The sequence below is a fragment of the Lepidochelys kempii genome, chromosome 9 (assembly GCF_965140285.1).
Source record: "Lepidochelys kempii isolate rLepKem1 chromosome 9, rLepKem1.hap1, whole genome shotgun sequence".
In the NCBI taxonomy this organism is placed as follows: Eukaryota; Metazoa; Chordata; order Testudines; family Cheloniidae; genus Lepidochelys; species Lepidochelys kempii.
Window position 1 is genome coordinate 89,978,798 of NC_136388.1, and position 27,230 is coordinate 90,006,027.

General features: G+C 43.1%; 2 protein-coding genes across 2 annotated transcripts in view; one reads left to right on the forward strand and one right to left on the reverse strand.

Moving 5' to 3' along the window:
* The window catches only part of COMMD5 (COMM domain containing 5), a 28,891-nt gene extending 22,339 nt beyond the window's left edge, over window positions 1-6,552 (reverse strand). Inside the window, exons 1-3 of the mRNA XM_073361363.2 lie at window positions 6,326-6,552; window positions 1,234-1,394; window positions 383-411 (exon numbers count right to left, since the gene is read on the reverse strand). Coding sequence (XP_073217464.1) covers window positions 383-411; window positions 1,234-1,394; window positions 6,326-6,494 — 359 coding nt within the window. The 5' untranslated portion in view covers window positions 6,495-6,552. The remainder of the gene's footprint in view (window positions 1-382; window positions 412-1,233; window positions 1,395-6,325) is intronic.
* A 1,217-nt stretch (window positions 6,553-7,769) lies between these two features.
* Window positions 7,770-26,124, forward strand: FAM199X (family with sequence similarity 199, X-linked). The gene is made up of 6 exons (XM_073361364.2): window positions 7,770-8,170; window positions 11,715-11,934; window positions 16,846-16,995; window positions 17,386-17,547; window positions 18,951-19,202; window positions 20,212-26,124. Exons 1-6 carry the CDS (start codon window positions 7,989-7,991, stop codon window positions 20,380-20,382), a joined length of 1,137 nt encoding a protein of 378 aa, XP_073217465.1. The 5' UTR covers window positions 7,770-7,988; the 3' UTR covers window positions 20,383-26,124.
* Window positions 26,125-27,230: the final 1,106 nt, after the last annotated feature.

Here is a 27,230-nt window from a genome sequence, read left to right on the forward strand (position 1 = left end):
GATCTGGAGAAACGCTGGTTAGGGTTGTGGCTGGTTTTACCTTCATGTTCAATCCTTGGAGTCTCAAGCATGACTGCCAATCATGGTGGTGCTTTTGTGATGGGGTTACTTGTTCACAGGGAACTGGACTGAGAACACCAACTCATTTCACAAAGGCTGTCACTAGACAGTATCAACTTTTGGATTATACTGACATGGGCTGGTTTTCAACTGGCGACCTAAAGGAGACTGGCTTGAGGAATTGGTAATGAGACAGAGCCTCTCTCTCCCACGAAGAGCAATAACATTTAAAAAGTTGATTACAGCAGCCTGTTCCCCTTCAGGGAAGCAGCTGTAGAAAAACAGTTACAGTGAGCAATTTAGGTGAAATAAATGGGCATACCTAAGCTCCTGGAGATCTTCCTTAAAAACCTACAAAAACAAGGAATGTGCAATTTACATACTGTAGACTTGAAAACTAGTTCCTTATGAAAAAGATATACATTTACAAGAACTAAAATAGTGGTTACTTGCTTGTTAGCGCTCCCCTCCCCCAAATTTTATTTTGTGCTAATAGTCCTGAGATGGCAAAACGGATGCTGGATAGGATTTCCAGACGTGCCTAAGTGACTTAGGAGCAGAAGTCAACATTCAATAGGATTGAGGCAGAGAGATTAAGTGACTTGTCCAAATTCACAAAGAACGTGTATAGCAGAACCAGGAACAGAACTCAGGTCTTCAGACACTCAGTGCCGTATCCTAACCAGACAATTATCCTTCCTCTAAGATACACATATAAGACAAGGAAAAACAGGCGTGCAGCACAATTTCACAGGGTTTTTTCGAAGCAAATATATATGGGTAGTGTGGGAAAAAAGTTGATGCCAAAAGAAATGACAAATTATCTAAAAAAGAGAGACTGCTACAAAATGAAGACAAATAAAACAGACAAGCAACACCAGAATGCAAGCTGCTGAAGTAGAAAATAGATGCAAGTAAATCTTTTCCATAAACTAAAGTTTTCCATAAACGTCTGCAGAAGTATCCTGTAAATCTGTACTTCAGGTCTTTTTAAAAAACAGAACAAGATAAACGATTAGTAACAACAAATGCATTCCCAGCAGATATCCTTCTACCAGTTTCACATGACCTTTTTGAGTTGAGCTACACACCCCCGTATGGAGAAGTTTATGCAGTAATTTGCAAGTGACACAATCTTAATTTATCAAGGCACTATGCACTCCTAGTACTTACTTCTTGTTTGAAAGTCGATATGGGAAGCCGCAGGGCCTCTCTGAGAAGAGTATACATGCCAGAGATGAGGGAAGTGAGCTGCTCTTCTGACAGATCAATGCTTTCTGCAATCGCCCTCACAGATTCTTTGCAATCTTTTCCTTCCAATGCACTAACAACGACTGCAACAGAGAAACCAACAGGATGCTCCTTTAAAATGGGGAAAGTGTGATGTGGACATTCAAGAAAAATTATGGAAATATTTGTGTGTATGAGGAGGCTGGTGTTTTCCCCGGTATGAATATACCACTCCATGTCTTTGTAAAAACAACTGATTGTTCACCAGGTCTGTTGTGCAACAACATTTTGCACACAAAGCTCGAGTTGATGGAATAAGAGTTACAGTTTAAAGTGGAACTGTCAGCAGCAGTGGATGAGTTTGATTTGCTCAGGGAACTGGAAATGGGATACAAATGCTTTCATCATTATGTACTCCTGGGGGAAATCTGCACCACTGCGCATGCACAGGATTTATGTTCCCCGCAGAAAAATGACTTTCTGACAAGGAAGCAAAGGGAAGCCACAAGAGCGGTCATGTGACCCTCCCCAGCAATATGTTTTGGGTGCCCAGGACAGTCGGCAGAGACGTAAATCACTGTGGAGCAGAGGGCAAGACTGGGGAAGACCCAGCTAGTGGCACCTACCCTGCGCTGGGCTCAGTTGCTAGTCCTGGGTGGGATGAATAGGATGGGACTTCCTCTTCCTCTGCATGGCATCCAGAGCCAGATCAGACCCACCCCAAGATTTCTCCCCAGGCTGCAGGAAGCTCTGCAAACTTTTCCCCATCCCTCTTCAGCAACAGGGGGAGGGATCACCGTACGGGGAGCTGTTCCTCTATCTGCCCAATTCTGTGCATCCAGACTCCCTCATACCCAGATCCTCCCGCTGAGCCTCACCCCCCACATCCAGAATCCCCCTGCCAAGCCCCACTCCTCCTGCACCTGGACCACCCTGATGAGCCACCTGCACTCAGATCCCCATTCCACTGGCCCCAACCAGATGAATCTGGATCCCCACCCACTGAGCCCCACTCTCCCAGCATCCGGACCCCCACTGACCCCCCCGACCTTCCTACGGAGCTCTATCCCCCCCACATCCACCCCCTCCCTCCTACTGAGCCTCAACCACCTTCACCTGGACCCCCCTGCAGAGTCCCATTACCATTGCACTCATAACCCCCCCAACAAGCTCCTGTGCATCCACATCCCCCCGCACCCGGATTCCCCATTGAGCCGCCCACACCCTGATTGCCCCACATAGAACTCTCTCAACCCACAGAATGGCATAGAATGTCTTCAGGAGTAATTAGGTCACCAGTTTAAATCTGATGTGGGTGTGTAGTGACAAAGTCATTCACGTCACAAGCGTGGTGGTTCACCTACTTTAGGATGACTTGTAGCTCTGACACTTGTTTAGTTGGAGCAGGACTGGGAGAACTAACTTGCTTCTCATCAGCTTTAGATCCTGCAGAGAGTCGCAAATGACACCCTGGTTGCAAGCTCAGCAGAGAGGTTAAATATTGAATGGCCATGGAGGTAAAGTGAAACTAACTCTTTTCAGCTGGCCTCTCTGGGTCAATACCAATGCACATTCTGGAGCAGTTTGCACTGTTGCTAATGGTGCAGTACCAGCACCAAAAGTCAGCCAGGATGCAACATAATAAAGAGACACCTTTGGCTGGACTCCCTAAGACCTTCAATATATACTTATTTTTCCACATTCCATACACACAAAGGCTTATAAAAATGAATTTGGCTTATATAAAAATTTTGCTTCTGTAATCAGATCTGTGTGGGCAGACCTCACAAACACATGAAGCCCCACTGGGAAAGATAAATGTCTGCCTGCATGGATGGGTTTGCAGGATCAGGCCTTTAAAGTGGAAATTTATTATGCTCCAGATTTGCCTTCTGGAATAAAAGACGAAAAGTTAAAAGTGGCCAGGCTGGGACAGCAGCTTAACATTAAAGTTAACAAATAAAAAAAGTTTCAACTGAACTGCCAAACTTCCTTGTGGTATTAAATGGATCCCACTGACTACCAGCTTCTATTTTTGGACAATTTTACTTCCTTTTGTACATTTTTAAATGTCTTTAAATGCAGTGAAAGATTCTAAATAATCAGAACAGTAGACTGAAATCTTCTGTATTTATCCACAGATGTAATATGGGCCGTGCCAGTACAACATTTCCCACAATGTTGGAAAATGACTCAACCCTAAAGCTGAGGAATTGTCTGTAAAGGAGAAGGGGAAGATTCCTTCTTCACTGAAACGGCCTAAAAGAGTGTCTATTAGTATCAGTGGTGAGGATGTTTTTTCTGTTAACGCCTGTCCAGTAAGTGCACATCCAGACTAGAAAAGCAGGTTGTGTTTTAAAACACGTTAGCTGGTTGTGAACTCCTCCAGCAGGGGCAGGAGAGTGGGAGGGGGCAGGTGGTGAGGTCAAGCTAATACATTTTTAAACACAATTAACCCAATCTACGGTAAATGCAACATCTTGTTTAAAATCACATCAGTTACAACATAATAGCTAGTATGTTTTAAAACAACCTGTTTTCCTCATTTGGACATGACCTACAAGTTGGACTGGTACCAATAATCAAATAGGCTACCAAGCAGCCACATGCCAACAAACGACCCAAGAAGTGAAAGGTTCCTTCTCTCATTACTGAATCCTATGAGTATTTCTCTTCAAATCCATTTGATCTATTTGTATATTACACTAGGGGTTTTCAACCTTTTTCTTTCTGAGTCCCCCTCCAACATGCTATAAAATCTCCATCGCCCACCTGTGTCACAACTGTTTTTCTGCATATAAAAGCTGGAGACAGCATTAGGGGGTAGCAAGCAGGCCAATTGCCCAGTTCCCCACGCCACTGGGGGCCTCGTGAAACTAAATTGCTCAGACTTCAGGGCTCGAGGCTCAGATTTCCAGTTGATACTTTTTTAAGACTGACTATTGTCAGGCAGCATGTCCAGTGGATAGAGCATAGCAGACCTAGGTTCTCACCCAGGCTCTAGAAGTGACTCAGATGACTTCTCTGCACCTTAGTTTCGCCATCTGTCAAAATGGGAGACCACTGAGTCTTAAAAACCCTTGTGAGTTAGGTAAACTAAATGATGATTGAGATCAGTGAAGGGAGCATGATGTACAAGTGCAAACATTGTTTTCAACATGAAACTTTTCATCACACATCCACTGAGTCAGAGCTAACATGCCGTTAGTTTAAGCTATCAGACTTACATTCAGGGGAGCTTGTCATACCTTTGGCAGGATAACCTTGAGACTCTGGTTTGTGAGATTTCTACACCTTCAACTCAGGGGTTGTATGACATTGCATATTATTTTGACATTAGCTATAACACAGAACGCTATAGAAACAAATTCGCCATGCCTTCCAAGGCTGCCAATCCTTCAATGGAATAATAGTTTGTAGTACATGTACGCTCACCATACACCAGAACGTCAGCAAGAGGAAAAGATGGGTAGAGGGAGACCTGTGCTAGCTCGGCTTATTCTGGAAAAGTCTGTTTCCTTTGGTTGTAAGTGAAAATTAACTAACAGTTTGGGAGTCAATGGAAGATTGTTTACATGTTCTAGTTACAAGAGCATTTTTGAGAGACTGTATGCTCCCCCTACAGTAGCAGGTGGGAAATGCACGATGAAATCACCATGAAATCTTTACCTCAGACATTAAACCAGTACAGGATTTAGGGAGAAGAGGGACATCTTCCTGGTGTTACTGTGGTTATCTAGTCACCAGTTGTCTCTCGGTAACAGTGGGCTGGACAAATATGGATCTACTTCCAATTTTACTTGATATCCAGTGAATCTGCCAAATTGTAATTCCATTGCCTACAATTATTACATAGCTGCAGATCTAGCTTCAGTCAGGAGGTCTTGCTCCATTCTCACCCCAATACACTAGCACAATGAAGATTCCTAATGCCAACTAGAGTCAGCTCATTAGAGCCCTGCGCAGATACAAAATTTGAACCCGCATTCGATCCACAGTCCGAAAAATAATCTGCGGATTTGCAGGGCTCTCTACAGACCATCTTACTCTAATAGCTGTCTACTTGTCCACTTCTTGGAGCTCTCAGCTCTATGTGATTCAGACCCAACACTCTCAGTGACTGCTTTGACCAGAAGACCAAGCATGTGGCTTCTGGTGCCAAAGAAAACTCAACATACAAAATGGAAGTAATGTCAGTTGATTAAAGGATATGAGCAGGACCCTCCTATCCATAGGGGGAGTGGGAGGGCGGGGCAGGACCCCCTGCCCAATGGGTTGGAGAGATGCAGGACCCCCGGGGGAGGAGCGGGAGGCCCCTGCCCTTTGGAGGGGGAGGGGGGGCAGGACCCCCGGGGGAGGAGCGGGAGGCCCCTGCCCTTTGGAGGGGGAGGGGGGGCAGGACCCCCGGGGGAGGAGCGGGAGGCCCCTGCCCTTTGGAGGGGGAGGGGGGGCAGGACCCCCGGGGGAGGAGCGGGAGGCCCCTGCCCTTTGGAGGGGGAGGGGGGGCAGGACCCCCGGGGGAGGAGCGGGAGGCCCCTGCCCTTTGGAGGGGGAGGGGGGGCAGGACCCCCGGGGGAGGAGCTGGAGGCCCCCGGCCTTTGGAGGGGGAGGGGGGGCAGGACCCCCGGGGGAGGAGCGGGAGGCCCCTGGCCTTTGGAGGCGGGGGGCGCAGGACCCCCGGGGGAGGAGCGGGAGGCCCCTGGCCTTTGGAGGCGGGGGGCGCGCAGGACCCACTAGGGGCAGCAGAACCCCCCTGCCCGTGGGGGCGGGAGCAGGACCCCCCGGGGAGGAGCGGGAGGCCCCCGCCCTTTGGAGGGGGAGGGGGGGCAGGACCCCCCGGGGAGGAGCGGGAGGCCCCTGGCCTTTGGAGGGGGAGGGGGGCAGGACCCCCGGGGAGGAGCGGGACCCCCCTGCCCGTGGGGGCGGGAGCAGGACCCCGCGGGGAGAGACATGCTGCGGGGGTCGGGGGGGGGAAGCAGGAGCCCGGCCCAAGCGGAGGCAGAGGGCGGGGAGGGGGGCCCGGGCCCGGCCGTACCTGTCAGCAGGCGGCGGAAGGTTTCCTGGCCCAGGCCCCGCACGCCCCTGGCCATCGCCTCCACCTCGGCGGGCAGCCGGGCCCCCAGGAAGCTGACTCTGCCCAGGCTGCTCTCGCCGTGCCCCGGGTGCGAGTAGGGCGGCGACCCCGCCTTCCCGGCTGCTGCCATGGCGGCCCGAGCCCCGGCTCTGCGGCTCCGCCCGGCCGGTCCCTGCGCCCGGCGCGCCCCCTGCTGGCCCGAGGCGGAGGCGGCAGCGCCTGGCCCGGCGGCGCTGAAACGCTAATGACTCCCCGCACTGCACAGGCCATTGCAGAGCCTGGGCAGATGTTTGCAGCTGGCTGCAGATCCCCCTGTCAACCAGTGCGGGTCCCTGTTTCGTAGCCGGCGTTTGTAACGACAGAATGACAGACACACCACACACCACTCTCCTTGGCTCTCCCTGTGGGCTTTGCTGGGATTTTTAGAGAACGCAAATATAGAAGCGAGAAAGAGAAACGAGGCAAATACAAAGGAGAAAAAAGAAGGCGCCCTAGAGAAACATGATGCAGAGGAACAGAGAAAGAAGCCAAATCCATCAACATGATACAGAAGCCTGAACAGATCAGCGTGAGACTGAAATCAACGGCAGAAACTGGTAGACACCCTATGCCCCTGAGGGTGCGGAGGAGAAAGAAAGAAATACAAAAGAGTAAAAAGAAAGGGGAAAGAGAAGCAGAAAAATAGATACAGGATCAAGCTACACAACTAGCCATTAACACATGTTGCTGTCAAATAACCCTTGAGTCCATTCCTCTTCTCATCTACTATGTATATGCCTCTGCACTCTAGAGCAGACCCGGCTCTCCCTGTGTTATTGTGTGTGAGGTGTGTGTTTCGGGGTGTGTTGGGTGTTAAGTGTGGTGAATTATGTCTATAGGGCAGTTATATGCTGCTGGGTATGTTGGCTCTGCTGGGTGCTGCAGATGGGATGTATATGTCTGTGTGCGTTTCTGGGTATGGGTTGCGTGTAGGGGGTGTTGCTGAGTGTGGTGTTGCCGGGATGGTGTGTGTGTGGCTGGTGTCTGGCTGGGTATGGGCTGTGTGTGTGGCTGGAGTTGCTCTTGGGTGTAAGGTGTGTGGATGTGTAAGGGGGTTTTCCTGGGTATGGTGTGTGTGTGTGTGTGAGGGGGCGTTCCTGGGTATGGGGTGTGTGTGTGTGTGAGGGGGCGTTCCTGGGTATGGGGTGTGTGTGTGTGTGTGTGTGTTGCCGCATATATATGTGTCTAGAGGTGTTGCTTAAGGGTGTTGGATACTGTGTCTCTCTCCCTGTCAGTGTTGATGGGTCTGGCTCTGAACGCTGGCGGCGTAGGGGCCGCAGTTCCCCTCCGTGGCAGCAGGGGGCGCAGCCTCCCCGTCTCTTCCCGGAGCCGGAGCCGGAAGCGGCGGCGGCTGGCTCCCGCTCGGAGCTGATTGAAGCCTGGCACCGGCCGGCCTGTAATGGCGGCACCCGCGGCTTGGCGGCTGTGTCTGTGAGCCGCTCCCAGGGCCGGCCAGAGCCCGCCCCCCCCCTCCCCCGGCCGGGCCCCGGTTCATGGTGGTGCCGTGGGCCCGCGAGAGCAGCGGGTGCTTGAGGCCGGGCGGGCCGGAGCCGCCGCCCGGGCCCCCCGCCCTGCCCGCGGCGCCATGAGCGAGGCGTTGTACGAGAAGTTCCTGGCCCCGGACGAGCCCTGCCCCCTGCTCTGCCACCAGCCCCCGCCGCGGGCCGCCAGCCTGAGCGAGGAGGGCTGCCTGGATGTCAGCGACTTCGGCTGCCAGCTCTCGTCCTGCCACCGCACCGACCCGCTGCGCCGCTTCCACTCCAGCAGGTGCGGGGCCGGGGGCGGGGGGCGGCGCCCCAGGGGTCCCCCTCTAGGCGGGGCGGGGCGGCGGGGGGTTCCCCTGCGTGGGGGGCGAGCCCCCGGCTCTTGGCGGTGCTTCCCCTGCCCTCGCCCCCGGGCTATGCCCGGCTCAGCTCTCGCTCCGGTGGACGGGGTTGCCACCGACCGAGTTGTTTTCCTGAATCTGCCCCTTGCCCCCCGCCGGCTGCACTAGGAGCGAAGGTGGCTTCCCCCAGTAGAGTTCGTGCAATCGGCTCCGCTTCCTTGAAACCTCTCCGTCCCCAGAGTGTACCTGACGAGCTCGGCAGGACGGATGATGGTTTAGGCAAGAGTTGCGCTAGTTTAACTTGAGCTAGTTGGGTTGGGAAATAGCACCCGTTTCTCTCGTGCAGACAAAGCCTTTCTGTGAATTAGTTCCCTCCTCGCCCACCCCCAAGACATTTGCAAATCCCTGTATTACTGCCCAGCCACGGTGATATAGTAGCATTGCCTGTAAGCCTTCACTAAGCTAAAAAAAACCTTACTACGCTAATAACTATTTGCTTCTTCTCCACCCCAACTCCGGCATGCTTGCAAAACGCATAATTGCTCCAGCCAGCCCACATACATGGCAAATATCGTTTGGATTAGGCTTGCTTTCTGCAGGGCTAATTAGTTTGATGACATTAGGGCTGGTACTAAAATGGTTCAGATAGCTATTCTCTGGTGTATTTGTGGCCTTTTTGAATCTTCTTGAAATCATTGTTTCTGGGAACTGTGGGATAGGAACTCCGAGGATGATGCAGTGAAACCATTTAGAACAGCACTAGAGTGGGCTCAAAGCAAACCTACAAAGATTCACGCCATGAGTCAGAATGGCTGGAGTGGATGGATTGAAATTTTGCTTAAACTAGTGCAGTCTTCACATTTCGGTTAAGAACTGTTCGATTTTCTGGTGCACATAGTCTTATGGCATTGGTGAGGTGTAACTTCCAAAAGTGCACAACTAGTTTTGCTAAAAACTACGACTTCTGTTTACCACAAAATACAAACCCCTCAATTCCCAAAGTGAAAAAATAATTTTGTCTACCCAAGAAGCAGATCTTGTACATGTGTACACAGAAGTGACTTTTTGTATGTCAATAATAAGTCACGCTAAAGTTGCAACAACTTACAGATCTGGGCCTTAAATGTGAATTCAAGATAGTTCTGATGATTCTCTGTTTAGACTTCAAAATGTTTTTTCATTACACATGTGCATCTAACTCCCCCACACTTTACATTTTTTGATTATTTTAGTGTAAATATGGCAAGTACTTCGCAAAGTTTGAATTTAGACTGAGAAGAAACATACCAACTTCCGGCTCAATTTACATTCAAATAAGTTAACTTAGGCTTTATCTATGCTGGCACTTTTGTTGCTAAAACTTTTGTCCCTCGGGGGTGTGAAAAAACACCACCCTGAATGACAAAAGTTTTAGTGATGAGAAGCACCAGTGTGGACAGTGCTCTTTGTCTGTGGGAGCCACACTCTGGTTGACAAAGCTACCGCCCCTCATTGGGGGTGGTTTTATTTTGTTGATGGACATGTTCGCTCCCGGTAATAAAGAATGGTCAGACAGCGCACCTTACAACGGTGTGGCTGCAGCGGCAAAACTGTGCTGTTGACATAGCACTGTCAACTATATTTCTAAGGCTGACAAGCCCTTAATCGTAGCATTGCTAGCCATCATTCTAATACAAACATTATCCAGTAAGGGAGCTTTCATTACTCAGTATCAATTCAATTATATTTTCTCTCTCTGGGCTTTTGCACTATACTACTATGAAGCCTGCATGTGACCTAAACAATAGGTTCATGTATTTCTGATCAATCTTTGGATCAATGTGAGTGCCAAACTTGTAAATTTATGTGTACGCTATTTTTAAATGTTCCTCCTTATAACATACCTGTCATCCAAGTTTCTGAGCAGGTGTAACCAAGCCTCTGTCAGTTAACTAGTCAGTATTCTGCATCTTGAGCTGGTTCCTCATTTCTTCAGAGAAGCGTGTAACTTGTCTTGGTTATCTTTCAATTCACTTTGTCCTTATCACCTTTCAGAGTATGCTACTTACTTCCATGATGTCTGCAAGTGCTCTGTATCTTTTGAAATTTCAAGTAAATATAATGCAATTCTCATTTCTCATGTACTTGCTCAGGTGTACTATGTTCAGCAGCCAGACACCACTTTTTCTTTCATCAAGTTTTTGAACTGTTTTGATGTTTGTGTCCGATCAAGTGTTAAGAGACTAGCAAGGCTTTCACAGACCATGAACTTCCTGTAGGAATTGGCAATTACAGTATTAATTAGGGCACTCATCTTCATTCATTAATGATTTACAGCAAATATTTGGCCTATTGGAACATGCAACAAGCCATCCTAAGAAACATAAGTGTTGACAAGCAAGCATGTGTGCAAATCAAGTAAAGGTGCTGAGAGGCATGCTTCCCACATCAGAAGGTTTTGCTCTTCAGTCTGTGATTAAAGGGATATTCCAATAGTAATCAACATGTCAAGTGGATAAAACTTAACAGGTTAAAGATAGCTCGCATGGCTTTGTACAGTGAATTTTGGAAACCTTTGAATTTTCCCATCTCTTCTGGGATTGGGCCAGAATGCTGTGCAATTATGAAACATAGTCAAGTCTCTGTTCATCGTATTGGTGAAAAATAATTGAGATGCTGAAACAAATTTCCTGACCTTGCTAAACTTCATGTGAGTAGGTCAGCAGAGTGAAAACCTGTTCCACGGCTTTCTATGGGACCAGACAGACTTTCCAGTTGGAAATATACTTTCCCTGATTAGCACAATTAACTAATTTGTAATAATGAAGCTGTGGAGAACATAATCCTTTTTAAGTAGTATTGATTGAGGTACTCGATTTTTTTTTATGTGGATCGTTTTCTGTATTCTGTTCTTCTGTGTGGTCTTTAGAATGAAAAGCTCTGTATCCGATGTCTTTTTTGGCTTTGAGAACAGAGCCCAAAATATTAAGTAAATGAGTCGCAGATGTTTCCCTGGCAAGCACTAACTTCATGGGATCTACTCATGTGAGAGAGAGTTATGCTTGCTGACTCCCTGTTCTGTCTTTTAAACACAAGACCATCCTCCCTCCCTCATCTAGTGTTGGTACCTTTAATTTTGTCATGCTTTATTACGGGAATACTTTTAATGGAGGTTTAAACAAACTGGAAATCGTTTTTAAAAAGTACATTTAATTAGAAATCTGAGACTATAAATATAAGGAAATGATGGCTCTAGTGAAATTTTTTATCACACTTAGAGTCTTTGTGTATGAGTATTCATCCTTTGATTTTTTCTTGATTTTTGTGCGTGTAAATTAGACCCTTAATATCAATTTAAATGCAGCTTATTAGATGAATTAACTTATTTCCAGCAAAATCCACATGTAACAACTGATACAAAGATATGGATATTTTAATGTACATCTTCAAAGGACAAAGCATTTTTTCTGTGTGTGTTGATGTTAATTTGTTTGGTATGCTTTGCAGGTGGAACTTGACTTCTTGTGGAACAAGTGTAGCCAGCTCAGAATGCAGCGAGGAGCTGTTTTCATCAGTTTCAGTTGGTGATCAGGATGACTGCTATTCTCTGCTGGATGACCAGGAGTTCACGTCTTTTGATCTGTTCCCAGAGGGTAGTGTCTGCAGTGATGTCTCCTCTTCTATTAGCACATATTGGGATTGGTCAGACAGCGAGTTTGAGTGGCAGGTAAACTATTTCTATGTCAACAGAGCAGATGAAGTGGGATCTACTAGCTGCTGTTTGCAGTTTTGACTCGGAAGTAAATGTTTGAAGCTCTTTGATGGTACGATAAACTCCCACTGCCTATGCTGAGATTCAGCAGTAAAGGAAGTGTTTTGATAGGCCATTTTATTACAAAGTTCTCATATAGAATTTTGATGACAAGACATGACCAGCTTCTGAAATAGGGCTGTTGCATATTATGGTCACATTCATTTTTAGTTATCAGCATATCTTGCATCTGTGAGGCCCTATCCTTTGGTGTGGGGCATCTGCATGTGTATTAGAATCTGGCTGTGTATACCTTGCATTGGCATTCCGGTGTGGCTGGGTTGCTGCTGTGTTCTTAATTCCCATTTGTGATTTTTGGCTCTAATCACATGGACCAGCCCTGTGTTCTGTGGTCCAAGGGTGGGAAGAGTGCAAAGGTGAGCTTTGTGCTACCGTGGCACTTTTCTCCACATCTGTTACGTGCAATTTGATCTAACTTCAGATTCTAATCTGGTATCGTCACAGTTTTTGTTTTGTTTTTGCATATAGCAGTCTTTCACCTGTGGAATGTGCAGACCTCCTTTCTTTACAGGTTTTAATTTATTTTAATTGTAGTTAAATATGCTGTTCTAGGATAAGTGTAATAATCAATTAAAAGCATAATGTTCCTTTATCTTTCATGGACTTCAGTCATGGCATACAGTGTATGTAATACTCTGTGATCATAGAAATATACTGTCTGTTCCAAATGTGATTTAAACCCCAACCCCCCCCCCCCAATTTAAGCATTCCCTGATGAATTAGGAATGTTACAGATATCCCACAAAAGAGAAACTGTAAATGACATTGTGTGGGATAGCATTAGCTAAAAGTAGCTCCATGTTTCTTACCGCAGCTTTAGGATCCCAGTTTCCAACTATATCCCTTGTACAAAAAGGGATATAGTTGGAAATTCCAATTGCAGTTTTCGCGAAAAGAAAAGGAGTACTTGTGGCACCTTAGAGACTAACCAATTTATTAGAGCATAAGCTTTCGTGAGCTACAGCTGCAGCCTGTAGAAATACCTCAGAAAATTACTCAGATGACTTAGTTCCTCACTGAGATGTGAAATGTTCATTACCACATGGACACAGTGGGATTATAATTTTAAAAGAGAGTTTCCTGGTTATTTGATTAGCTGCCAGCTTTCCTTTTGAGTAGTTACTGGACATTTTTTTCTGTAAGCATTTGCTAGAAGAGACCTACTTGACTGGACTTGTTGAGCTTTGGAAAAGATTTGTCATTGTTTTTACAACCTTACACAGCAAATTCTGTAAGTGAGTAATTCAGTTGTCACATTTAAACTTGAAGTGGATCAGAAATTACATGTCAGTTGTACAAATGAAGCTAGTTAAAATTCTGCTGTTGCTTACAGGAAAAAACATGATGCAGGTGTCTTGTGTAGTTACTGTGTATAGTACAAATAGGTTTCCAATCTTCTCAAACTGTACCTTTTGGAATAGATTGTTTATTTTACAATGGAAAATATTCCCAATTATATAACTTGTGTTAAACACCTGTAATTACACAAATGTGCAGGTAATTAGAACTGTGTGGTTCAGAATGTCTTTTTTAATAAATAACCTCATAATTAGAAATGTGGCTTGATAAACAAAAGACAATAAACTGAATAATTTTACCCAAAAATTTAATAAAGACCTTTATTTTAGGGTGTCCCTTTGAAATTTAAAGCTACCATTTTTTATATGTACATACGTTCATCTTTGTAGGATCTAAAACAATAAATTACAGGCCTTAAATGACAATAATAGTATTTCTGCAACGTTAGGGCCACCTGGGTTTAAGTAACAATGTACTGTCATTTGAGTTTTATTTCTCAACTTTTGAAGAGTCTTTTTTAAATTAGTGTTATTTATGTTAATAGGAATGAACAAAAAAGCCCATCTTTTTAAAATAAGCCTCCAAAACATTTATGCATTAACATTTTTTTTAAATATGAAAAACTCAAATTCCACGTGTGCCAGGAATTGGTATGTATATAACACATGCAATTTTGAAAACCAAAATCTAATCAAAGTAAACGTAAATCCATAAAATCAGTTTAAGCCACTTGCAGTAACCATTTTAAAATTAATTTATAAATTTGTTGCTTCCCTTCTCTAAGCATCTGAGCACCTTATTTTATAAAAGCAACTAGTTATAAAATCCCAGCTTTTCAATGTAAAGGTCAGCAATTAAGCCATGTTCCTCCACTTCCTATTGCTAAACTAAATAAAACATTCTGAGAAATTTGACCAAACAGATTAGTATTGTAGTGCCCTGAAGCATGTTAAACTCTGGCTGTGGTGGACTTCTAGAAGGAGCACTTCTAGAGGCACCGTGAAAGCCCTGCCATGGGAAGTTTAAGCAATGTATATTGACAGAGTTACTCATGTGATGGAGGAGAGAGGAGTTCCAGATTATAATTATAATCTTGAATGTTACTCAGCACAAAGTGAGTAAGTAGCCATTGCGGACAACAAGTTTGTGCTGCATCCTGCACTAATTGAAGCTTTCAGGGACTTTTCAAGGCTAGCCCCAAGTAGCATATGTTGCAGTAATGCAGTCTGGGGTAATAAACCTGTATCACTGGTTTGGGGATGCATTAGAAAAGAATGATCACAACCTCCAGGCCAACCATACATGAAAAAGGTAGTATGTGTTACAGCTAATAGCTGAGACCTCAGGTGTAGTAATAAAATTATGACCTCCAGCCTGCAAACTGTTGGCGAAGGTTGGACCTACACCCACACAAATGGAAGGTGGTCTTTTCACCTTTGCTACTTCTGCCCAGATGCTTCTCCTTAGCCATCGGCATTGCTTCCATTGTAGTTGAGCTTGGCCTGTCCCCACCTCTGAAATCTGGCATTAGTTGAGGGCACCCTCAACCTCAATATTTGTCTGAAGTTTCTTTAGTATCACTCTGTTACTGAGCTTCCTTTAAAACTGGTGAGTCAGAGACGGTCCAATAATTGACTAGTGGTGATTTTCTGAGCAGGCGCTTCATCATATGCTATTTAAGTATAGCTGGCACCCTGGCTGCACAATGGGAAGCATTAACAATCCTCAGTGAAGGACTACAACCCCTTCTCATTAGAATTCATTGGCCACGTGGCAAGGCTCCAGATTGATGTAGTTGGCTGCAACCCATCCAAAACCTCAGTGAGTGGAATTGGACAGAACTCCATCAGAGAAGGCAATGTGTTCATAGCCAACCGCTCTAGCACTGCTCCAGTTAGTGCCAGCTTAACCAGCTTGTAGTTGGCTAAATTATTTTTTAAAATTCCTTCCGGTGTAAAAAGTTTGACTCTAACAGAGCTTAGGCAAATCAGGTTCACTTGATTTCCCTTCACAATGACCATTCCTGTTGGATGATGCTTGGCAGAGAATGATGCTTTAATAGAGAACATTATTCATGAGGGCATTCTGTGCCAAAAAAATTAAAAATTCTGCACACAATATTTTAAAATTCTGCAAATTTTATTTGTTAAATGTGGAAGTTCCACCATGGCATTGGGGAGCATAGGCCACTGGCTGAACAGAGGTGGGAGATCACTGTGTAGCTCCCCTCCAGGACACGGACTCTGGTGACGCTGCACCCAACCCTGCCACAGCACAAGGACCGGGCCTGCCCAAGAAACAGCCCAGGGTCCTGCACCTCCGTGCCAGGTGCACCAGGTGTGGGCAGGCAGGCTCAGCAAGGCAGGATCTCAGTGTGGGGGTATCCAGGTGTGGGTTGACAGGGTTCTGTGTGGGCCATCTGGGTGCAGGTGGCTCAGTGGGAGATCTGGGCGCAGGGGGAGATCTGGATGAACAGGGTTTGTTGGAGGGTTCTGGGTGCAACGGTAATGGGACTCTGCCGGGGGTCCAGGTAAAGGAGTGTGGGGGGCTCTGTGGGGCATCCAGATGCTGGGGGAGTGGGGCTCAGTTGGGTGGGCATCCAGGTGCAGCTGGTTGGGGCTCAGTGGGGTGGGGATCGGCATTCGGGTGGCTCGTTGGCGTGGTCCAGGTGAAGGGGGAGTGGGGCTCAACAGGAGGGTATGGGTATGAGGGGATCTGGATGCACGAGGGTTGTGCAGATTGGGGAGCAGCTCCCTGTACAGGGATCCCTTTCCCTATAGCTGAAGAGCCATGGGTGCAGGAAGTGGGGGCGGAGTTTGCAGACCTTCCTACATCTGGGGATGGGTCTGACGCATCCGAGGATGCTGTGCAGGGGAAGAGGAAGCCCCATCCTCCCCAATCCAGCTGGGACTAGCAGCTGAGCTCAGCACAAGGGTAGGAGCCACTAGCCGGGTCTTCCCCAGTCCCGCCCCCTTCCCCACAGTGATTTACCTCTCTGCCGGCTGCTCTGGGCACCCAGTACTGATGGGGATGGTTGTGTGACAGTTCTTGTGGCTTCCCTTTGCTTTCCCATCAGAAAGTCATTTTTCGGCAGGGAAGCAAAGAAATCTGCAAGGGGACATAAATTCTGCGCAGTGGTGCAGAATTCCCCCAGGAATAGAACATACTAACATATCATATTAATGGATAGGGAAGAGTGAAATGCTGCATACTTCTGACATTTCCCTGAATGCAAATTGAAAAGGGAAATCATGAAGTAGAAAGTTGCATAGTTTGAGTTTGCTACGCTTCACTCCTGCAGATGGTTCACAAAATTAACTTTTGTGTTTTGGAGTTGTAAATCATTGTGGGCAATTGTTAGTTTGTTTGGATTAAGAATTGATACTTTGCCCAGTTGACAGCATATTTTGCATGGTTAATAGTATTGGTCTGACTATTTTTCTACTCCGACCTAGCATATTTTGAGATTTTTGTTCTGTTTCTTTTTTTTCTTTCCACACCTACAAGTTGCCTGGCAGTGACATTGCAAGTGGGAGTGATGTACTTTCTGATGTCATACCTAGTATTCCAAGCTCTCCATGCTTACTTCCAAAAAAGAAAAACAAGCATAGGAATCTTGATGAACTCCCGTGGAGCGCAATGACAAATGATGAACAGGTAAGCTTTGTTTTCATTTGTATTGGAGAGAACCAGTGTAGATGTACAGAAGAGTTAAGACTCAATTAAATTGTTAGTTTAATAAAATTTCTGTTGGTTACAGTAATGGAAGTATGATTTTGAACAAGTGTACATGACTATTGAAGTGAGAGATCACATTTCTCGTCAAGTGTACATATAGAGACTGCTAACTTTTTCCTTTACTTTTCATTCTGAATTTTTATCTTCGATGATACTCAACTAGGTTGAGTCAAGAATCATAGGAAATGCAACATTTTGAGAGCATTTCTTTAATCCAAAATGGTACTGGTTCCTTCCTTTTTACTTCTGCTTTGACTCATATTAAGAGCTAGCAGTTTTTAAAAACTTTGTGCGTTTTGTTTTTATTAGGTTGAATATATTGAATACCTGAGTCGGAAAGTCAGTACCGAGATGGGTCTTCGAGAGCAACTTGATATTATTAAAATTATTGATCCCACTGCTCAGATCTCGCCTACAGATAGCGAGTTTATTATTGAATTAAACTGTCTTACGGATGAAAAATTGAAACAGGTAGGTTAAAATTTTTGTATGTGTCTCCTGAATTGGAGTTACCATTGCTCTCTGACATGTGGTATGTGTTGATATAAGTCTTGGAAAATCATCTATTGGGTTGTGACTAATTTTTTTTCCATATTCACTGAGTACCAGTGGGCAGGATGGAACACAAAGTACGTTGTTGAACTTTGGCTTTCTTCTTCAACAGTTTCAGATCAGTATGTGATCTTGGACCTTATATGAAACACATTAATTACATAAATGTGACCGAAGTGGTAAGTTAGTTCTGGTATATGAAACAGTTTCAGACAAAATATTCGCTGAGTAACTTTCAAGATTTAGGCCTCAATCCTGCAGATGTTTCCTCTGGTGTGTAACTTCACTTACATGAGTAGTCCCAAAGTGGAGGTACTGCTTGTGTGACTGTACTTCTACACCTACATAAGCATTTACAGGATTGGGGCCTTAATTTGCTTGCAAAAACTAAACTAAACTTAAAGAAAAATAAAAATTCTCATGAGAGATGATTGATTTGGCAGCTTTCTAAATGAATATTTTTTGGGGAAAAAACTTGTTGAAGCGAGAGGATTATTGACCTTATAGAAAATAGAGCAAAAATAACTCTTCACTGCGTGTGCAGAGTAACCACTCAGCCAACCCTTAGTGTCACATGAGGTGGGTGGTACCACAACTTCATTTTTTATCATAAGCTTTGTTTTCCCTCCACTTATATTATTTCTGAACCTATTTTGGGGCCCTGTTTTGGCATGATGCCAAGCACCCTCAGCTTTTATTGAATTCAATCGTAATCGAGAGCACTCAGGTCCATCACAAATTCAGGGCCATTTCATATTTCAGAACACTTAAAAAACCCAATCCTAACCTAAAATGGATAAGAATCTACTCTTTGATGAAGTGAGCTGTAGCTCACGAAAGCTCATGCTCAAATAAATGGGTTAGTCTCTAAGGTGCCCCAAGTCCTCCTTTTCTTTTTGTGAATACAGACTAACCCGGCTGCTACTCTGAAAACTACTCTTTTGAGGGTTACTACTGGCTATATCTACGTAGTACAATAAGATTATAAAACATAATTTGCTTAAACGTTAGTCGTCTTTTACTAGTATGGCTGGCCTTTCTACATGGTGATATATTTTTTGTAATGCATTGAATAGAAAGGGGAAGAATGTTTGTTTATATTAAAGTAAAAATGCCAAGTAATTCCCCCTAGCTGATTACGTCTGTTTTTAAGAAAGCCGAAGTGAAGATGTCCGTAGTGGTCATTACAATAAGTAGTTGTTTTGGTTTCGGTCCCCCCCTCCCCCCCCGTAATTGTAATAAACATTAAAATGCACAGCGCTTCCACTAAATATGCTGTGGCCAATCAAGCTTTTACCGCTCTTAATGCCTGTGTTCTAAAGGTGAGAAACTATGTCAAGGAACACGGCCCGCGGCAGCGGCCTGCAAGGGAAGGCTGGAAGAGAAGCAGCTACGGCGGCGGCGGTGTGGGCGGGGCAAGTGCCTGCAGTAGCAGTGCCAGTCTGGTCAGCTCAGCAAGCAGCGGCAGCTCCAGCCCGGGCAACTCGGCTGCCAGCTCCAGCGCCGCCGTGAGCCGAGCGCACAGTGACAGTAACTTACCCGCGAGCGCCGCCGAGAGACTCCGGGACTCAAAGGTGAAGCCGTTGCTCGTGCACGCGCGCGCTCTCTCGCATCGGTTGCTTGCTCGAGCCGCTTATGCGACGGTCGTGTTTTTATTGAAAGAAAAAGCGTCGTTGATGGTCGCAGGACCAAAGGGAATTATTTGGCCGGTTGCCCCATGAGTTCTTATTGCTCCGTGCCACTCCTTTGTGCAAGGGAAGAATTATTTTGAGACGCGGGTGTGTGGTAGGGCTTAGACTAGCTTTGATTTTTGTTTGAGTATTTAAAGAGCTGATAAATCAGCTTGACTCTTTTAAAGGCAAAAAGACGTGTTCTTCCTTTGAACTTATCAAAGATCAATCAATCTTTCAGAGCACAATACATGAATGTTAGACTATCTTGATCTTTTTGATAGAACTTGTCTGGTTGCCTAATCTCTCTTTGTTTTTTCAACATATTTCTCATAGATTACTTGCTCATGCAAGCGTGGTTGTGCACTGAAGTGATTCTTCACAAGTAACATTATGGCATCTGTGTCTCAATTATTTTCATTTTGTGTGTGTGTTTCTTCCAATTTTGCAAAATCAGTCTGGGCTTTAAGACAAGCTGATTTCTCTTGGTCTCGTGACTCATCACTTATAGTTAAGGTTCTTCATCTCAAAGGCTCAGTTTTACCTGTGCATCCTCTTCCAGTGAGCTTGCACAAGTATAACTGATAGATACTTAAACAGTTTGGAGAATGCACAACATGGTATAAAATTTGCATCTTGCTCACTCTTAGTTGCATTGGCTCTGCATGGCTAAACAGTAAAAAGCAGTAAAAACTTGCTTATTTAAGTGACAAAATTAAGTAGGATTTTGAGTAAACACATGGAACAGATCTGAGTAAGGGTGCCTTTTTTAGTCACTTCTCAGAGCAGACTCTAACTTTACACTAATTTATGTTCACTAAAATCCACCTTTAATGTTTCTAATAAAGGACCATTTATTCCAGTAGTCTAGATATAGAAGAACTCATTTTGCCATTTGTCTTTATTTTGACAGAAACGATCTAAGCAACGGAAGCTACAGCAAAAGGCTTTACGCAAGAGACAGCTGAAGGAGCAGAGACAGGCTCGGAAGGAAAGACTGAGTGGATTGTTTCTTAATGAAGAAGTGCTCTCTTTAAAAGTGACTGAGGAGGACCATGAAGGAGATGTGGATGTTTTAATGTGACAGGGATGAATTTATCAGTGTTCTTTCTAAGCCTTAAGTGTATTCTTTGTTTACATATGTTTCTTGACCAAAATTTTGATTAGGACAGAGCTAACAATGTATCAGACAGAACCCTCTATTAAGTGTAATTTTAATATTTTGAACATTTATAATTTATTCAAGTGATCTGACTTTTTAAGACTAACAATTTTGACTAAGATTGAGACTTCAACAGACAATTTCACAGTGACTTTAACAAGCTGCTGAGAAGATACTGTCTAAAAATAAGCCACTGAATTAGGTTTGTATGGTATTTGCTTTCAAGAAGCTAACTGCAATGGATTGTTCTGTTAAATGGGTTGGTACTCTTAAAGACACACTGACACTGATAGCAAACTTTGGGGAAAAAAAACAAAACCCTGTTTCTAAGTAGGAAATCTCACCTTTGTCTTATTCTGTGTTCCCTTATTTCTTATTAAGAGCTTTATTTTCATGAAAACAGGATCTTAGTTCTATAAGTTACTCTGTTCTTGCCCCTCACCCATATCAAATCCTAATACTTCATGAAATTGGATTTTTGGAAATGATGGTTATGATTTCACTGAAAGAATTATGAAGTAATTGGGGAGTAATAAGCAGAAGCAGACTTCTCACCACACAAAGCTGTAATGCACATGTCAGCTAGTAACAAAATGTAGAAGAAAGGTTATTTTCAAAAGTAGAATTTTTTCTAGGAGGAATTGGCTGTTCTTTAAGATGTAAACCTTAGTCTCTAAAAAGTTACCTTGCTCCTCAATATTTGGATGATTAGTTTTTGGTTCCTTTGATAGTCTTATTTATGTTGTTAATGGTTAATCAGTACATCCTCTGTCTTGATGTTAAGAAGAAAAAAAACCCTAAAAAATGAAAATCTCATACATTACATTAATATCTACGGTTCAGTCATAGGATACTATTCATAAAAAAGTCTTAAAAAATGTTCCTGGAAACCGAAGTGCAAACAATTAATGGCCAAACTTGGTAGATATTTCTTTATGGCCAAAACTATATGTAAGAATAACTATTTGCTGTTGGCAAGAGAACCTAATTATTGATGCAGCTGTGTGTTTTACCTGTATGCTCCCAGTTTATTTACCACTTGCAGGATAGTTTAAGGTGATGGAACTTTTTTACGAGGTGTTGTATCGTTGCTAATCTATCTCAGAGTACTGGTTTTGTTGTATAGCCTTTTGAATAAGTGTTGCTGAGGAGAACAAGCCACTCCTTTTAGTTTTTACTTCTGCACCTGAAAACTCAAATTGAGATGATTTTATTCTTGACAATTAGTAAACCAGTTTCTGACTTTATTATGGAAATGTTGGTTGTTGGGTTCATGTTTTGTTTTGGATAAAACTGCTGTGTGTTCATTCAAATGCAACTATTAGAGGTGAAAGAGGTGACTAGAATTCTGAATTCAGAAAGGAGACCTTCTCATTTATATTGGTGCTTCATTAATATCATTTAGATTTGTTCACTCTGGAGATAATGAGTTTGTCTCTTACTGTCAATTTGATGTGGCCTCAGAAAACAGGAGTCCTGAGGCGTGCATTTTCAGGATTGGGACCTAACTCTGCTCATGAATAATTTTACACATGTGAGTAGTCCTGTCAACTCAGTGTGACTATCCAACAGTGCAAGTGTTTACAGGATTGGGCCCTAAATTAGTCCTGACAGTAGAATTTTATTGCTTTCCGGTGGGCTGCAAAAGTTAAATTAAGGAGAAAAAAATCTGGGGGCAAAGAAAATGTTAACAATGATACTACAGTTGAGATCACACTTTCAGTGGAAGATCAAAAGTAAAAACTTCTATACATATGTATGATGACATACGTTTAGACTGTAGCATCTTTGGAAATATTTGTTTGGTAGTAAATGACCTAGGCATATTACTGTTCAGACTACAAACTCCAGAACATGGACCACCTGTGAGGTAGATGCAAAATATACTGGAGATCTGAAATGTCTGGTAAGTATTTATAATGCCAAATGAAAGGGCTTCAATAAGCGAGAGGTCCACAGTCAAAATAGTAAATGTAAACTCTTCTTCTCAGTCGATTCTTCAAAAGTCACTAACAAGTTTGATTGCCCACTGTCTTCAGTGGCAATGAGAAATATCAACTTAATTGTCAGTTTTAAAATTCAAGTACCTGCTATGTCATTTCTGTCTTGTCATTTGAATATACTGGTAACTTGTCCTGGGCAGTGAGCTCTTTTTTTTATTACTTGTCTCTTATACATGGTTGCAATAGTAAAATACAAAAACAATCCCCCATAAACTTGAATAGTAAATCTTGTTTGTAGTGATAAGTGTAACTCAAACCAAATAATCCTTGTGCTTTCTGTTAACAAGTTTCTGAGATGGAGGATAGATGAAATTGTATTGCTGTTAAAACTGCTAATTTCAGGGTCCAAGTATTGAACCCTTGTGGCAGAAGTTCACAAATTCATCATGGAAACATTTCACATAATCCATATAGGTATCTATCGCAGTTCAGTACGGCCTTTATTTTCTACAGTGGCTTTGAACTATGCATCTTTATCTAAAGAATATTGTACATAGAGCATTGAAATGCTGAAATTAATTATAAGAAGGGTGCAAAATCTCAATTTTGGGGGGCGTGAAAGTGTCACTTTTTCTGTCTCAGCAAGTCTGCTCTTCAAAGTGTAAAATTCTTAGTTTTTATTGCAAGAGGTGGCCCCTCATTTTGATGAGATGCAACTCTTTTGAGTCACTTATTACCAGCTTCAGAGGAGAGTAAATGTCAGTGTTAACCCCAAAGCAGTTTGTCACCCTTACTTACCAGAATGGCAAGTTAGTTAGTTCTAAATAATAAATTCCTAAATCTAAACCTTAAGTTGTAGAGCAACGTTTGAGGAAGACCTTGCTATAGCGATTATGTGCAGTAGCAGAATTCCTTGAAATGGGAAGCTTCACTGAAAGGAATGGAAAGCCTGAGGCTTTCCTATTTTTATCTGTTTGTCATTTGGTAAATGTTATATGAAATGCTTCACTTATTTTTATAATTGTTTTAAACTGGATATCATTCAAAACATTAGTTTGTTTAAAAATACTAGAATATTAAAACGATGTTATACTAGCCTCCAAGCTTTAACTTAAGTTCTCACCTCTGTAGATAAGGATGTGTATATCTCCATTCGTCATAATGAGGATATATCATTTTAGTGTGCCTTAAAGTGAGTCTGACGCTTGTTTAAAATTATGTATTGGAAAAGGAAAACAAATTAAAATTATTACGAAATGAATTGTTAGTTAAAATAGGTCCCTCCTGGACAAAATCTGACAATTTTTTTAAAAAATGAAGAGCAGAATGAGTCATCAATTTAAATATTAGCCAATATAATTCTTCATTAATATTTTACAACACAAAATGAGAGGGAAAGAAATAGCATTTCTATCCTGGTGTGTTAGTGGTCCTGTATAAAACAAAGTGTAAATCTAAATTTAAGCTTAGTGGTTAAATAGTTCCAGTTTTCATCAACTTGGATGAATAGCTTCCAGAACTATTTTGGCCAAATGGTGGTGGTGGTTCACCATCACCTTGAGAGTTCAGCTCCTCCTCGTATAATTTGATTGTAGTCAAGAAGGGTGGAGGAAAAAGTGGCTTCCAAAGGTGCCAAAATGGTGCTGCTTTAATAACTTGTAGTTTTTAGCATCCTGCAACTAAAGTAAAATCTTACATGATTGGTTATTCACGTATAACGGTGTGGTTCTTTGGTCACCAAACTAAACATTCTTCATTTTCTTTATCTCCTGCATCTAAATGTTTTGACTTTCTTACCTTGGTCTTGTAAAACCACTCCATCAGAGGCCGAGTTCTCAACACCTCAGAAAATAAGGCTCTAGATGATTTCTTTGTTCTGAGGTCCTTATTTACACTTTGAGATTGTGTGTCTGAGCTGGAGCGAAAATAGCTCCAAGAACAAAAGGTGTAACAGCATGCAGAAAGTTAAATACTTCTGTCACTCCATAGATTACAATTCTCACATTTGAACAAAACTTTTTTCAGCACCAGCGGTTTTTGTCAATGATTTTGGTTTTCACTTACAAAATGCAGTGTCCTTCTCATCAGGTACTTGCCCCTGGTGTCAATCTAATTTATGGGTTTGTAGTTGAAAAAGATATTTGTTTTGCTACGTGGATGTTAGTTACTACTGTGATTTGTCATCCCATCTGGTCTTTGCAGAACTGACATCGTAGCTACAGAAAGAAGCCAAAGGGTTAAAATTTTAGATCTTTGAACTGCGTTTTTAAAAGTCCAATCCTGCTTTTTATCTCTTGATGTACATTGCTTCCAATATTTAAATTTCCAAGTGGAAAAGGAAGTGCTAATAGTTATTTGGTTCCTGAGTATTGGTTCTGTGGCTATCTTGAGCTTCGTAACAGCTGTGATATAAATTTAATCCATTTAAACTCTGCAAGAACATTAACTGTTTGCCTGGGAATTTTTTCTCTATAAAGGCTTAGAAGGAGCACTGAAAATCTAACTGCAAGAGGACTGTTTATATTTAAAAAAAAAAAAAAAAGTAAGTCTTGAGCACTATTAAACATGAGGAAGAAAGAGCTACAGACCTGTTTGCTTTTTGTATATGTATAGCTAATTTCATCTTCTGTTTTGTTTGAAATGGTTTCAGTATCTTCTTCCTTTAACAGCCTGACAAACTTAACTAGATTAAAAGATGCTAAACTTACATTCAGTACAGAATGCTTACTGAGCATTACAGTAAGCAAAAATCAGATCTCTTCTCTTGGTTCAATATTTAGTTTTTTAATGTGAACTTTTTTATATTGTCAATAAAACACGTGGAGCTCTTTCTCTAGAAACTATTGCTTAAATTTATACATATGCATTTAAACTATTAAAGAGGACATACTAGATGTGGAAAAATGTGTATAAATTTGACCATATGTATTGATCTGAGTTGCTGAAAGGCCTGTAAGCCTGTACTTTTTCCTTCAAAAGTAGATTGACATGTTGGCCTTTAAATACTGATGGTTTCTAAAAATTTGTTTTAGATGTCTGAAGTGTCGTGTTAGGCCACAGTTTCTCATGCCCAGCATTTAAGACTAGTTGGCCTAATGGTCACTATTTTGTTGACTGACTGATCCTGCAGTTCTTGTGCATGGAAAACTCAGATGAAATGGGTTGTGTGCATAAAGACCCATTCTTGCAGCCCTTGATTTGTGAAGTGCAGATTTTAGCCCAACTTAAACCTTATATGTTTGATGCTTTGGTCTGAATGAATAATAGAGAAGAGAAATGCAGAGAGCTTTAAAACATTTCATAATGTGGTTAAAATTTTCAAATTAATTCATTCTAAAAGGTCAGTGATGTTGGAACCCTGAGAATAAAAGTCATAACTAGAGCAAGAAGGAAGCTGTCTCATTTGAAAAATCTGCTTCAAATAGTCTTAAGAGTTATAATGTATGAAACTGTTAAATTGGAGCTATTTTTCCAGGGTTTCTGCTACATGTATTGCAACAATGCACATTTGTACATAAAACTGCCCTCTGTAAATTCTGTACCTTCTTGCCACAGTGTTTCTAGAAAGCTTTTTTTCTGAAGTTGTGAAGAACTTAATAGCTGCAACACTGGTGACTGACTTTATTTTCAGCTCTTCAATGTATTTAAAATAGTCATGTGAACATCAAAGTAGGGGTTGGAATTAAAAACACAGCAAAGATGTGCTGATGAAACTGAAAAATGTGGTCTTGTTTTGAACAATAAAGTTTGACATGGGGTTTATGTGCCCATTGCCCAACATGTGAGCAGATAGCACCAATAAATGAAGCATGTTTAAACTGCCTTCGGTAGAAGATAGCATGTACAGCCCTAGTTGTTCAATGTAAATAACCCAGCAAAGGTTCATAGTAAAACATACACTTGATTAAAGCAGATGTGCTTTCAGTTGAATTCTGATGGATCAGAGGAAGTGAGTTACATAATCTGAGACCCACTAGCAAAAATGCTCTGGCTTTAATCAGTGACTTTGCACCTAAAGACTATGTCACCAAAAGTTCTCATGTGTTCTCTACAATCCTGGTGTTGTGCATAGGGAGAGAATCATAGAATATCAGGGTTGGAAGGGACCCCAGAAGGTCATCTAGTCCAACCCCCTGCTCGAAGCAGGACCAATTCCCAGTTAAATCATCCCAGCCAGGGCTTTGTCAAGCCTGACCTTAAAAACCTCTAAGGAAGGAGATTCTACCACCTCCCTAGGTAACGCATTCCAGTGTTTCACCACCCTCTTAGTGAAAAAGTTTTTCCTAATATCCAATCTAAACCTCCCCCACTGCAACTTGAGACCATTACTCCTCGTTCTGTCATCTGCTACCATTGAGAACAGTCTAGAGCCATCCTCTTTGGAACCCCCTTTCAGGTAGTTGAAAGCCGCTATCAAATCCCCCCTCATTCTTCTCTTCTGCAGGCTAAACAATCCCAGCTCCCTCAGCCTCTCCTCATAAATCATGTGTTCTAGACCCCTAATCATTTTTGTTGCCCTTCGCTGGACTCTCTCCAATTTATCCACATCCTTCTTGTAGTGTGGAGCCCAAAACTGGACACAGTACTCCAGATGAGGCCTCACCAATGTCGAATAGAGGGGAACGATCACATCCCTCGATCTGCTCGCTATGCCCCTACTTATACATCCCAAAATGCCATTGGCCTTCTTGGCAACAAGGGCACACTGTTGACTCATATCCAGCTTCTCGTCCACTGTCACCTCTAGGTCCTTTTCTGCAGAACTGCTGCCTAGCCATTCGGTCCCTAGTCTGTAGCGGTGCATTGGATTCTTCCGTCTTAAGTGCA